General features: G+C 43.2%; 1 protein-coding gene across 1 annotated transcript in view; it reads right to left on the bottom strand.

The window, feature by feature from the left end:
- Positions 1-14,038, bottom strand: part of agla (amylo-alpha-1, 6-glucosidase, 4-alpha-glucanotransferase a) — a 33,676-nt gene that overhangs the window by 8,535 nt on the left and 11,103 nt on the right. Inside the window, exons 5-21 of the mRNA XM_079570073.1 lie at positions 13,810-14,013; positions 11,307-11,488; positions 10,723-10,834; positions 10,471-10,597; positions 9,981-10,083; positions 7,429-7,526; positions 6,359-6,498; positions 6,019-6,206; positions 3,902-4,025; positions 3,646-3,809; positions 2,513-2,614; positions 2,298-2,453; positions 2,063-2,213; positions 1,079-1,203; positions 877-989; positions 657-791; positions 453-583 (exon numbers count right to left, since the gene is read on the bottom strand). Coding sequence (XP_079426199.1) covers positions 453-583; positions 657-791; positions 877-989; positions 1,079-1,203; positions 2,063-2,213; positions 2,298-2,453; positions 2,513-2,614; positions 3,646-3,809; positions 3,902-4,025; positions 6,019-6,206; positions 6,359-6,498; positions 7,429-7,526; positions 9,981-10,083; positions 10,471-10,597; positions 10,723-10,834; positions 11,307-11,488; positions 13,810-14,013 — 2,355 coding nt within the window. The remainder of the gene's footprint in view (positions 1-452; positions 584-656; positions 792-876; positions 990-1,078; positions 1,204-2,062; positions 2,214-2,297; positions 2,454-2,512; positions 2,615-3,645; positions 3,810-3,901; positions 4,026-6,018; positions 6,207-6,358; positions 6,499-7,428; positions 7,527-9,980; positions 10,084-10,470; positions 10,598-10,722; positions 10,835-11,306; positions 11,489-13,809; positions 14,014-14,038) is intronic.

The raw sequence follows: 14,038 nt of genomic DNA, 5'->3' as shown, positions 1-14,038 counted from the left end.
TGTGTAATGTAGTGTGTAATGTGTAGTATGTAGTGTGTAATGTGTAATGCGTAATGTGTAATAGTGTAGTGTGTAGTGTGTGATGTATAGTGTGTAATGTGTAATAGTGTAATAGTGTAGTGTGTAGTGTGTAGTGTGTAGTGTGTAATGTGTAGTGTGTAATGTAGTGTGTAATGTAGTGTGTAATAATGTGTGGTGTGTAGTGTGTAGTGTGTAGTACGTAATGTGTAATGTAGAAGGCACAGTTAAACGCAGAGGCCTGCAGCGTCACCTTGCAGCCCGGCGTACTTCAGGCTCTCCCAGCCCGGGACGCTGTAACAGCCTCAGCCTCAGTGTGTAATGTAGTATGTAGTATGTAGTGTGTAATGTGTAATGTGTAATGTAGTGTGTAGTGTGTAATGTGTAGTATGTAGTGTGTAATGTAGAAGGCACAGTTAAGGCTGCAGCGTCACCTTGCAGCCCGGCGTACTTCAGGCTCTCCCAGCCCGGGACGCTGTAACAGCCTCCTCCGTCCTCCTGCTCCTCAGCGTCACAGCGGAACAGCAGCACGTTCATGTCGGCCAGGCTCAGCTTAGACATGATCCTGGACACACAGGAGGAACACTGCTCACCCTGGAGCCCTCTGAGGAGCTGTTAGCCTCATGTTCTATACTGACTGTGCCAGTGGCTTCAGCAGCACCTCCGGGGGGGCGTCATCAGCCGCACTGCCCCTGCGGTATTTAGGACTGAACTGGGACAGGTAATACCTCAGGACCCCCACCACCTGCTGGGCCTTGGGGTCCAGACTCACCCTGGAAAGAGAAAAACAAAACAATAATATTAATGTTCCCATAAAAGAGCGTTTCTTTGACATAAAGCAGTGTTTGTGTGCTGCACCTGAACGCGATGACGCTGCCGGGGGTGAGCTTCTGAAAGGTGATCTCCTGCACAAACTCCGAGCGGTCTTTAGAGGTGACTGCAGCCTTCTTCACCACCGTGCTCTGCTCCAGCTGCAAACACACCACACACAACCCAGCTACAGTCTGTGCAAAGGCTACGCTTCATGTGGAGCGGGAGGGTCATCTGAGGCCGGCTTTACCGATATGTGCTCTTTGATCTCCACAGTGTACTCCGGCATCCCGTTAATGTACTTGTCGTCTTTTGCGTAGCTCTCAGCCTTCCTCTCCACTGTCCGAGCCTCCAGCACCACCTCCTCAATCTTTCCTGATCAACAAAGCAGCAGTCAGAGAGAAAATCAAGTCAACTACAGCGATACAGAGAGTGCTTTACACTTGAAGGGGACAGTCACATATTCTGCAAAATGGCCTGGTGGTTTTCCTGTAGTTAGGACTTGGAGTGTCTGAGGAATCCTGCGCTACCAATGTGTTTGTTTTGTCACTGGAAATTTCATTTTGCACCTATCTAACGTAGAAACAGGGCAGTCCGTGTTTTCTACATTCATGGCGTCTGTTTGTGAGATCGTTTTTTGTTGGTTTGGGACATTTCAGCCCTGACACGGTGTTTTGGTGATGACTATAGTGATGTTCAGTTAATTCCACGGGCTTTGGACCAGAAATAAACCGCTCGTTTTGGGGCAGCAGTGGTGCAGAGAGTAGAGCGGGTCGCCTTGTGATTGGAGGATCGGCGGTTTGAATCCCGCAGGCGCACACGGTTGTTGTGTCCTTGGGCACAAAAGTGTCTGCGTACACTGGTGTGTGAATGAGAGAGTGAATGGGTAACTGGTTCCTTGATGTAAAGCGCTTTGGGCCTAAAGCAGGTAGAAAGGAGCTATAGAAATGTGACCATTTACCATTTATTGTCCATTTTTATGTTAATTTAGGTCAATATTGCCTATTAAATAATGTATGTGTGTTCCTGAGATGAGCTTTAATTCAATTGCTTGGTTTATTTTTGATTCTTTTAAAATTATGAGAAGTTCGTATGAAAAGACCAGAATTTAAAAAATAAAATATCTTTTTACTGGGCTTTAATCAGCAAACATCATTGACAAAATAAAGATCAAATATATATGTTCTATTAGTGTAGAATATGAATGTTGACAATCCTGAGGAGCCGCACTGACCTGGGATGCACATGGGCGGGACATTGTCCCCGTAGCTGTGTGTTTTGGGGTCGTGGAAGGCCGTCCTGCACACGGCCACCACAGACTGGTGCGTGCTGGGGCAGTGACGAGTGATTGCCACGACGTCGGCGTCCACCTGGTCCACGAACACCTGGGACATCAAACACACGCGTTTAAAGGACTGTTCATATGGTCATACGGTCAGCTGTGTGCTTGAAACAGGTAGGACAGTTACCTGCATGAAGCCCTGGGCGGCCAGCTCCTGGTGCAGTTTGTTGAGGGCCAGTTTCCCTGCTATGATCCCAGAATGAGGGCCCACCTCCCCTGCAGAGGACGGAGGGGCCGATGGGTTCCACTTGGAGTAGTAACGCTCCTCTTTCACCACAGAGATCTGTACAAACACACAGGTCAGAGTTGATCTGGTTCTTGACTCTGTGTTTGTGTGTTTACCTGGTGTGGCACGAGCTCGTCGTAGCCTCGGGTGGAGCCGGTGGCGCAGCAGGCCATGGACACGATGGCAGAGCTGGGCAGAGAGTCCAGAGCGGAGCGCAACTGCAACACAGAAAAGGAAAAGTCATAGCTGAAAGGCAATGAGCAAGCCTGGCATTAGGTTTGAATGATTCCATTCTCTGATTAACTACAGCTCGGGTCTGTGTCGTCAATACCACCATCCAGAGCTACAATTATGTTATGCAAGATTGTAAAACCAGCCCCATCCAGGAAGTGCCTGACGTCTGTAATGTAATGCAGAATGTGAGCATGTGTGCCTTACAGCCTGATTTTAATTTGTAATACAGCTTTTTCATTATTTCTGTTGTACGAATGAATAAAACAAATAAAGAAGAGGCTCCTTTCTAACCTTTCTACTCTGGACACCGGCACGTTTGGTGGTGCAGGACTTTATTGCTAAAGAAGAGTCCACTGGCCAGAAGTTGGAATTTCTCTCCGACTAACCAGACAGAATATGCTTTTCACGTCACTGATGGCAGCTTGGCAAACCTCGACCAAAATCAAGGATTAACTCTTATAACCAGCGCAATTCCCACAAAAAAAAAAACACCCAATGGAGGCCTGAGCAGTAAATCAAACCGAGTGCTAAATGATAATGATGATGTGTGTTAGTCATTTATGACGCTGTGTTGCAGATGTCAACTCCTTATAACTGCATTGTGAAGTAACTTCACTTATTGCTGCGATAATTATATTTCTATACTGCTAATGTTGCACGGGCGGCATCAACTCAGAGAGAGGGGCAGTTAACTGAATCCAAGCGTTGGAAAAATACCTCCAGAAAATACATATTTCTCACAAAAATGAGTACTCCATAGTGATATGTATAATATATGTCATATAAATGCCTACACTTCACTTTCAAATGGCTGAAATAGTATGATATAGGTCCTTTAACCACTCTATTACAATGTGAGCCTGATGAACTGGCATTGTGATCTTGGAATATGATGACCTGGTCCTCCAGTATAATCAGGCAGTTAGACCTCCTTCTTGAAGCAGATATCACTGATGAGCACAGTAATTATCCAGTAGAAGGCTTTCTTACACGGGGAGTGTATTTGCTTTGTTACCTGAATGGGGCACTCGTTGTCGTGCGTGACGTCCAGGAACATGGCGTGTGCGATGGTGGGCATGAGCGGGCGCAGACTGGGCTGCACAAACGCGCCCACGGGCTCTCCTCCGTAACGGTACACCAGCCTGCCCTCCTCGTGGCTGTCCCCGGCAGACATGGCCTCTGCCAGAGAACAAAGCACAGGTATGTCCTCCTCTTCACCCCATTGGAAACAAGACTACTACTTTACCAGGCCAAATCAGCACAGCCATTACCTCTGATCAGGGACGAAATGCCCAGCCTGGTGACAAAGACGTTATCCAGCTCCTCACTGCCGGTGAAGAGTTCAGCCACCACATACAGGTTAGGGCACACAGAGCGGGCCACGTCCAGCATGTACTACAGTCACAGCAAAGCCAGGCAGTAGAGGAGAGCAGAGAGCGTCAGGCACAGACGGAGCTCGTCATACCAGCCCAAAACAAAGCATGGATTTAGTCACGTATTATGATGTTATGTGCATTTAGTGCTGACCAAAACTCAAAAGGCACCTCACTGAATCTCTTTGGACCCTTGGATTTTGGGTCTGGAGTGATAATGCAGCATCATTACTGAATGATCCCCAAAATGTCCATACTTTGGTAATTCAATCATAAAGACTGAACATGGTTTCTTTGTGAGCAATTTAACACACTATTTATAATTGACCTTTCGCAAAAGCCCCGCCCCCCTAGCCAATGTTTGCTAGCTTTTTTTGGTGCAATACCAGCATGATATCATCCAAATTGAGGCGAAATGGGTTGCAATTTGAGGTGGAGGATTATAAATTATACTTAAAATATGAAACGAAATGGACACTACAGCTACCTTAAATGCAACCGGCACCGTCTTGTTGACTAGTCTTGCCCTTGGTTAGCTCTCTCTGTATGTTAGTCCAGTATTGATTCAAATCTGTCCAGCTCCTGCTGTGGAGCAGAGGGAGGCTGCAGTGGCTTTGTCTCCCCCGCAGCCGTGGCTCAGCGAGGAAACATAACAGTCATGATTCTCCAGCTAGACATCATATATTTAAGCTGTGATGCACCGTGTGCTTCAGTGCAGTGACAATAACAAATCCAAAACATCATTAGACTATGGAAATGTTTCTTCGATGTGATTGTGGGTAATCATGTTCACTTTATCGATCATATTGTGATAATATCGGTAATGTAAAATAGCAAGGTCTGTGAGACAAAAGAGCATCAAAGCGTTAGTTGGACAGGTCTCCACCATGCTCGGAGCACCAGAGGAAGACATCAAATCCAGCAGCAGTCCGGCTTTAGTGCAGGAGCAGAACATAAACCAAATACCTCGGACCAGGCTGCTTATCCCCAGTCTGTTCACAAAGACATTGTCAATGAGCTCGCTGCCCGTGAACAGCTCGGCGATCACGTACAGGTTGGGTCTGACGGCTCGGCCCGCGTCTAACATGAACTGGACCGCACAGGAGCAACACAGAGTGACGGTCAAATCCAAGTTTGGCTACAGGTTAGTCAGTTAATGTAAGGGTTTCTACATTTCTATGGTTTTCTTGTGATTTTGTTGGGAGCCTTTGGGGGTCAAAAACTATTTATTGTTTTATGCAGGTTTTAGTATATTCTTTTTTTATTTTATTTTTAATCTTTTTTTAATTTTTTAATTTTTTTTTTTCATTTTTTTTGTTTTTTGTGGTAGAGCTAAAAAAAAGTATTGTATCTGTTTTTAGGATCTCATGTGCAGCACTTTGGAAACATTTTTGTTGGTTGAATGTGCTATACAAATAAAGTGGATTGGATTGGATTGAAAATCACTGCGTAAACTGATTTTTAAAGTAATATGAGCCGCATTGTCATAAAACAAGCAGAAAGCGCCACATTTATTAAAGAATGATTCACAATTAAGCATGTTTTTCTGAGAAACTCCAAAAAATACTTGCAGATTTGAAACTTGTTGCTGATGAAGCTGAAACAAAATAACTGAGCACCATGATGTATAACAGCAGTTTATATGCAGCTCGATGATCAATTGCATGAAAAATAAACAGGCTATAAATTATTAAAGTCGCAAATCGAATCGCTATATGTGTCAGAAAAATAGCATTTAGTTGTTTTTTTTGCCAAAATCATGCAGCCCTACCACCAATATCAATTAGTGGTTTTCTAGCATTCCTGTGAAAGAGTGACCCTGCCAGTTGTGAAATGTGCCGATGAACTCGTCTCTGAAGAACTGGGACTCTACAAATATGAATGAATTCAGGCCACAACCAACATTTTACATTAGCGGCTTCCTCTTTCATTGTTTGTAATAAAAATATCAGGTAGAGCCTAAATGTTATTGCTGTTAGTGTTAGATTATGGCATTAAGAAGTCACGTCCCGTACCTCAGCGACGTGCAGAGGGGTGGAGTGGCAGTTGTCCAGTCGGACTCCGTGGAAGTGCGTGGCTGTGATCTCGGTGTAAGTCTTCATGTGTTCCCAGAGGTAGGGGCAGTCCTCGGGGCCGTTACCATAGCGCAGCTTCACACTGTCCCCCCAGCAGACGAGCTCGCGCCGCAGGTACACGTTTGAGCCTGCGGACACACCACACTGTCCTGGACTCTGCTGGAGCTATTCAATGGCTAATATTCACATCCTAAGGGAATCGTTTAAAATCCTGTGCTTCTTGAATGTACAATAGATTATGATAAACTGTCCACACATCCGAGGCTTAACCCTCGAGTACCTGGTTCTGCAAAGTTGCGCAGAGGGTCGTCTCCCATCACCCAGCCGTTGTGAGCCAGGAAGTGACTGGTCTTCTCCGGCTGGTCCAGGAAAAGCATCTCCTCCTCCAGAGTCATGTCTCCATAAGGGAAGGTGAAATATCTAACGGGACAATCCACTTTGAATCAGGCGCTGACATTTTCATGCAGAGAGATGCCAAAACAACGTCCCTGGCCTTCAATACAGAATAAACCAGCACTGCTCCATTGAGAGTGGATTTCCCCATGTCATAATCTGTCCCAGGGAGGGCTGTAGAGCAACTCCATGCTTCTGATGGAGAAAGAAGACCTATTGGATGCTCTAATAGCATTTCTTTTTATTTGCTATCCTATTAGAATACAAAAAAACAAAAAAGGAAACCACTACTCACTTTTCCACAATGTTTCCACTATACATTTAGGTATATTCAAGGTCCTTCTTGTTATCAATCCTGTGCTGTGCTCTTATCTTTGCACAATAAATACAAAGGGTTCTAAGTTTGTTTTTAAGAAAACAACCAGCATTTGTATGTTATATACAAGAGCCAGATTGATATTCCAGTGGCAACAACATTTGCCCCGACATCACTCCGGGAGTGCACCGGCTTGAATCGTTCATTGAATCCATTCAATGTTTGGTTTTGACAAACGTTATGTGTTTGTGTTCTGTGTTGCAGCACCTTGTGGTTTTTATCATCGCCGTGTTGTTAAATAGTTTTGGCCCAGACCATTTTTGGGTTGGTTCCGAACGGTGAAGGAGGGAGTGGTTCAAGATGGATTCTCGTGTGCTTGAAACTCACACATACTGCGAGAATTCAGCTGTTGGCAAGATAAGCATTTGTGCTGAAGCGGCTAATAATCTATAACTATATAATTACAACCGCTTGTTTATTTTTTACATCATTTCAGATGCTCGTGTGTTCATGTTGCTTTTTAGACGCACGGATAATTGACAATGGGAGAAAACAGAGTGCAAAAAGAAAATGATTTGGTCGATACCGCCCCCTTCCGGAGTTTTTCCGTCATTAAAACAAGCTGCTGAAACAATATTTACCTTGTGACCAGAGGGTCCTTCCTGGTGACCAGTCCCAGCTTGGGCCCATGTTCAGCCAGACGCTCGTACACTATACTTCCCATGATGCAGTTGATGGCCTGTGGGAGACGGGTCAGTGGGTGTAAGAAGAGGTGACTGTTTAATGGCTTACATCATACAGAAGGTTCTATTTTAACACGCAGTCTATAAATTAAGAGCGGTGCGAGCGCGGCAGAGGTGTCAGGTTTGGCTGCACATACTGTGCACCAGCAGCTCAGATGGAACCAATATCTACTGAGGAGTGGAGAAAAAAAATACATCTAATTCCACCTTGTCTTTTTCTGCTCAAAGCTCAATACATCAGGCTAGGAATTAGTTATTTAAAAAATCCCTCTAAAAAAATATTCATTCATATTAAGTCCAAGACTGTAAAGTGTTGAGTCTGTGGACGCTACTAAAGTGCTGGTCGTTGCATGAGTAGAATAAAAACTTCATTTTGAGTAAACCGGCCAGAAGATTTTGTAACATGTGCTCATTTCTGTTTCTGATTTCTCATTTCTGATTTTTCCCATTGGGTTCTCCCAGAGAGGAAATATAAAGTTAGAAGCTACTTTGAAAAGGTTATAAAATAAGCCTCGTACAGGGTAAATTTGGTCTTTTTTATATTCATGAAAACTAAGATGTTAAGGGCTAGCTAAAAATCTCAACATTGACCACTGCGTGACAAATCAAAGTATTCACCTGCAGCGTCTCACCTTAAAGACATAATGCATAATATTTCGACACAGATTAGGATATTTGAATCTCGTACTTGGCTGCCTTTAGTCTACATCTCCATGGAGACGAGCTGGAGAGCAGGGCGGCTGCTCCCAGTACAAATATCTGAAAATGAATGCCTGTATTTGATCCTATTTACTGGGTGAAATGTTGGCTGTAATAGTTGTACTGAATATGCTTCATCAGTCCAATCCATTATCGGTCTCGAGCATCCCTACTTCAGTGGTCATCTGTTTCCGTGTTGAGGATGTTCGGTCGTCTGGTTTGCTTTAGTGGTGTAGAGTTCACACAGTTGGTCATTATGTGGCTCGGCTTGTATGAACACGTTCTCAGATTTTACAGGCTTCATTACACAATCTAATGACATCTGCCATGATTATTTCCCCACACTTTCAATATCATTTGATCATTCTACCTCAGGTCTATATTTGTTCATACACGCCTTGAGTCATCATGTCATGTTAAAATGATGAAATATTTCTATAGACCTGAAAGGCAAGAGTCTGAAGTTTACTGATAATGTTTAAAAGTGAACAAACATGGGGAAGCTCTGTGTGATTTGTGGGGCAATGCTCAGATAAGACGGTGTTAGTCAATACTCCACCTGCAGAGGACACTAGTCACAGAGCGAGGGGAAACTGTGTTTGAATGTTTCCATTTACTCTTGTGTTATCATCTTAAAGTGGGATATTTAATTATCAATTTGTGTTTGCTCCTAAAAGGTCTACACTCAGGATATAGGATATTTAACCACCAAGTACAGATGACGGCTTAAGAACGTACATCCATGTTAGATGATTATATTTCTAATGCAGAGGTGGGTAGAGTAGCCTCAAGGATGAGTAACATTACTTTGAAATCATTTTGCTCAAGTACTGTACAAGTCAAAAGCAGTGACCCAAATAAATACTCAAAAGTAAAAAAGTACTTGGAGAAAATGTTACTTGAGTACTATGAGTCCTGAGTACCTGAGTGTATGTGACATACATTAAGATTTCATTAAAATGTATTAAATATATCCTACAAGAAAAAGAGGCAAGAAACACAAGCTACATCTATTCTAGGTCGATATGAAGCTTTTAAAATGTATTCTTTTTTACTCTTACAGCAAAGATACTTCATTGAGTGTGTTCCCTGTTATTATTGGGAGTTTTTAATATTTCGGTTCTGTCTTTGATCATATAAACTAAGTTTCCTGATAATGAGAAACCTGGATCCTCCAACAGTCACCTGGATATAACGGCATGTATATGCTATTTCAAGGTTTACGCAACTCCCCATTTCTTGTGCATGTGGTTTTACAGAAACATGGCGGCAGTGAGTCCGAAGAGCTTCTATTTCTGGAGTCAAGAGGAGACTGAGTTTTTTATTTTTACCATGAAAGAACTAAAAGTAGTGAATATTCCAGGTGGAAAGAAGTATCATAATGTGGATATATATTATGTACGTTACATTTGGCCCAAGTGGACATTCAAAAGAACAAGCCCCGCGATGAGCCACAGTCGTCACATATTCATGCTTTTTATATTTCCATTTGTGCGCCTGCGCAGATGTGGCCCCAATATGAGAAGCCGGGATTCCTTATTCCTTAACTGCCATAACAGGATTATGGCTAATAACCGGAATACTCAAGCGCATGTAAACGCACTCATACAATAGAAGTAAAAAAGTACTGCATGATATAGCTACTCTAATCAGTAGTAACTAAGGTACTTGTGAGTAAGTCTGTGCAGATTTTTGCCAATAAAAAATAGATGTTCAATGTTTTCGTCCCCAACTGTATAGAAAACACTCACCCGCTCCTGGTGCTGATGCACAGAGTTACGTTGTTCTTCATTGAGCTGCGTGAGCTTCTGTCTGAACCAGCCGCAGCACTCCTCTATGTGCTCTGCAGATGAGCTGAAGGAGGAAATAACTGTTTAGAAAGTACTTTTACAAACTTTACATTAAACTACAAATGAAGAGAGTTGTGGACCGTTCTCACTTTATGCACGTTTTTATTTTTTGTACTAATAATATATAAACTTGCATAAACTGCGAAAGAGGCATGGATTGGAGTTATTTGTAGTAAGTAAAGCAAGTTTGGAGACATTTATTTTACAGTACCCTTGATACATGGTACCAATCTTATCTTACTAAATTTGGCAGGTACAAAGTTTCCGGTCCCATTTATTAATTGTTTATTTTGTAAGTACTTAGGGAGAGCGAGCTTAACTCACTACATACTTCAGTGGAGGATATTTTTAGAGAACCTATTTATCAGGTGAATGAGATGGTGGGCCACACCTGTGAGGTATGAATGTCTTCAGGGCAGAGTCCATGTCCACGGTGTTGCCATAGCGCCGGTAACTCGGGTCCTGGATGATCTTTAGGCCTTTGACGCCCTCCGTTTCACTGTGGTCTGCCTTTGAACCTGCACGCACAGAACAGGAACAAATAAAATGGACGATGGATTCAAATTGGCATCACAGTAGACAAATATCACAATAATGATTTTAATTGATGATATAAATGACACCGGACAGAACGCTGTAGTACCGTTTTGCAGAACAGCCTTGAACTGCAGCACAGCCCCGTCCACGTCCACCTCGAAAAACTCCCACAGTTTGACCTGAGGGAAGAGGTCCTCCCACATCACAGTGCGGACCGCCTGGAAAGACATACACAACAGAACCAACTCTCAGTCATCCAGCTGCTTCATTCAATCTTGCAAAACAATAGTGCACTGTATCGTGATCACGCCATTTTGTCCGGGTGTCCTAATGTCCAGGAAGAAAAAAATGTGTGCACTCAACATTTCCCACAGTGCATTCTGAAAAGTAGTGAGCAGCAATACTCATTAGACGGGTTAATATAGACCACAATGCACTGGGAAAGTTGTTTGAATTAAACACAACAGGATGAATGAAAACAGCTGTTTTATTCATGTGTTGTGGATTTTTCATGAATAAACTACTTGAATATAAACGGTGACGGTGAAAATGTTAGCTGCTAAGCTTTAGCTTGAGCTGAGAGAGCTTCCTCTCTCAGGCAAAAAGGCAATATTCCATGCAGTTTCTTCATTCATGTCAAATCCATGTGAAATCAAACTGATCTGACTAATAGATCAAACTATCTCTGACCTGCAGGTGCTTGTCCTCCGTGATGTTTGCGGGTAGTCCTTTCTTCTCGTAGCGTCCCTCCATGATCCTGGTGGTCAGGTGCCACAGGGCTCGGTCCAGCACCCAGGCCGGTCTCAGGTGAGGAGAGTTCACCAGGTTGTAGCCACACTCCGGGTGCTCCCTGATCCACACACTGTTGGCCGCTGCAATGAAAGCACAACTGTCAAAACTGTGCAGAGGAAAGGATTTAGAGTAGGGCTGCACAACTGATCCCAAGTGAATCACCGTGCACGATATGATATGGCCCAGCCCTCACATGAAGCAAAAACATTTGATTTGATAGTTCTACTGAAATACCCATTTCTAAAAGTCTCAAAGAAATCATCACGGCAATGTCTGACACCAGGGTTTGAAGAGTGTGATTTAGGTTGTGGCCAACACAAACGGGGCTTTTGAAACTAAACTCATTTCATCTCGTGTATATTCACCAACTGTGTGCAATACTACATAATTATACTGTTTAATGCTGCCCTGTGTCACACACAGGTCCTGTCCAGTATTGGTCACTGTTTGTAATGATCTGAGTTGGAGACAGGTGAATTTAACCAATCACAGTGTGATCAAACAAATTAAACATTTCCAACCTCTCGTTAGAAAGAGCAGAATGTAGGTTTAGGAAAATTCAGTTTGCAACTGAAAAAAGCAACACTTTTAACCTCTTTTTTCCAGCTCAAAAAGCTTCTCGACTGGAGAATGTGTAGTTTTTTGTAGGTTTTTTTATTCAAAACCAAGTCCATGAGTTTCCATTTGTGAGTTAAAGCAAGTCAGTGCAGTGTTTAAAAACTCGTCCGGGAGCATCAACATGACATATGAACTGTGAAACTAATCATGAGGATCACGTGTGGTAGGACGAGGTCTGATGTTTAGGTTACTGCAAATGTATGATGGACGCTGTTCCAGCCTGAACATCCAGACAGTGATTCCCAACTGTTTTTGGCTGAATATGGCTCTCTGCGCTTCACACTCTCACACTGAAGAGACGAAGAAAGACATTTTATAATGGGGTCGAAAGTACAGGGTGAGTAAACATAAAGTAATATGCTTCATAGAGACAGTCATCCTTCATATCATCATATTACCTAAAAAACTGCAGCTTGTGCAATTTTCTAATTATGTACACATTCAAATGTTGCTTTGATTGTGACTAAACTTGACCTCAGACCGGGGTCTGTCTCCAGTACGTCATCACAAGGCCGCACTGCTATTTACTGCCATTACGGCAGGTTTTAGCTTGAGTGACGTCACATCTAAACAGGATATCAATCATAAATGTAGATGTTATGTCAGCCTGGTGTACCCTAATGGGCCTTTGAGGTTCATTTTACTGTGACCTTTGCGGTGGCACATGGAGAGTACAGCTGGTACAGATGGGAGGAGACTCACTGTATACATTAGACTGGACGAGGAGCTCTGCTCAAGTGACACAAGCTGCATTTAGATGTAGGTGACAGAAAACATGTTAGCAGTAGCCAGGCATGACACTCTATTAGCTCCTAAAACACAGCAACATTCTTTTTAATCTGCCTATGATGGTGATGAACTGATCATGAACATCTCTATCAATTATTATTAATCATTATTGCAATACTCAAGAGTTTATTAAAAATCACTTTTTTTGGAAATGGAATGTTTACTTTTATAGCACCCAAATCACTTCACATAGTGTTGGAAATTTTGACCATCACAGTTGCTGTGACATTTTCATGAAGAAAATCATGCGTGTCTTCCTTGTTTATTAGAGTACAACTCCACTTTATTCATATGTAAAAGGGGACTGCAATCTAAAACAGGAATCAATAACAAGAACAAGCTTGCCCGTAAGTTATATCATATAAAAATGAGTTTCCTTGACAGGGTGCACTCTTAGAGATGGTGCCTACGCGACCCAGCCCCGGACAAAGCAGAGGAAAATGATGGATGGATGAATAAAGCCAGGGAAGTCTGCAGGTGACAGAAAACATCTTGCCGTGTACTGGGCCTGCTCGCAAATTGTAATGATCATTTTCATTTCCTATAGATTTAAACAGCCAAAGAAAAATGTCACCAACGGCAACTTTGTGCGTCAAGACAAAGTCGTCAGTGAGCTCTGCGCTTTAAGCACTGTCAGGGCTTCTGCTCAGTCATATATGTTGCAACAACAGTTTTGAAACTGCTCTTGCAGCATTAATTCAGACAACAAATCAAAGGTGTCGTCCTGTAAAGTCGAACACGTACCAACACCCACTGCTAGAAGACGAGCATGACTGTTCCCCAAGCGACAAGTCATTCACAATTGTGTCATCTCAAATTAAATCCAATTTGTACGCCAATTTCATTTTTGCTTCTTGTCGGACCAGCTCCAATTAAATTTGAGATGAGATTAAACAAGCAGCTAAAGGCCAAAGTATGAGGGTAAAGCGGTGGGACGTGTGTGAAAATCCCAGCGTTGAACAGTGCTCCCAGCAGCAGCATGGATGACACTCACCGGTGTGATTGTAGACCACATCAGTGATACAGAGCATGTTCCAGTCAGTCCTGAACTTCTCCACCAGCGCGCCCACCTCCTCCCAGCTGTAGCTCTGCCCCTCTGGACTGAACTCGGGGTTAAAGGCGAGCTGGTCAGCCAGAGAGTAGCAGGAGCGAGACTCTCCCAGGGTCTGCAGTGGAGTGAAGTGGACCATGTTGTAGCCTAGAATGTACACACAGTTTACATA

Source organism: Gobius niger (assembly GCF_951799975.1).
Source record: "Gobius niger genome assembly, chromosome: 13".
NCBI lineage: Eukaryota > Metazoa > Chordata > Actinopteri > Gobiiformes > Gobiidae > Gobius > Gobius niger.
This window is presented reverse-complemented; position numbering and strand designations above follow the sequence as displayed.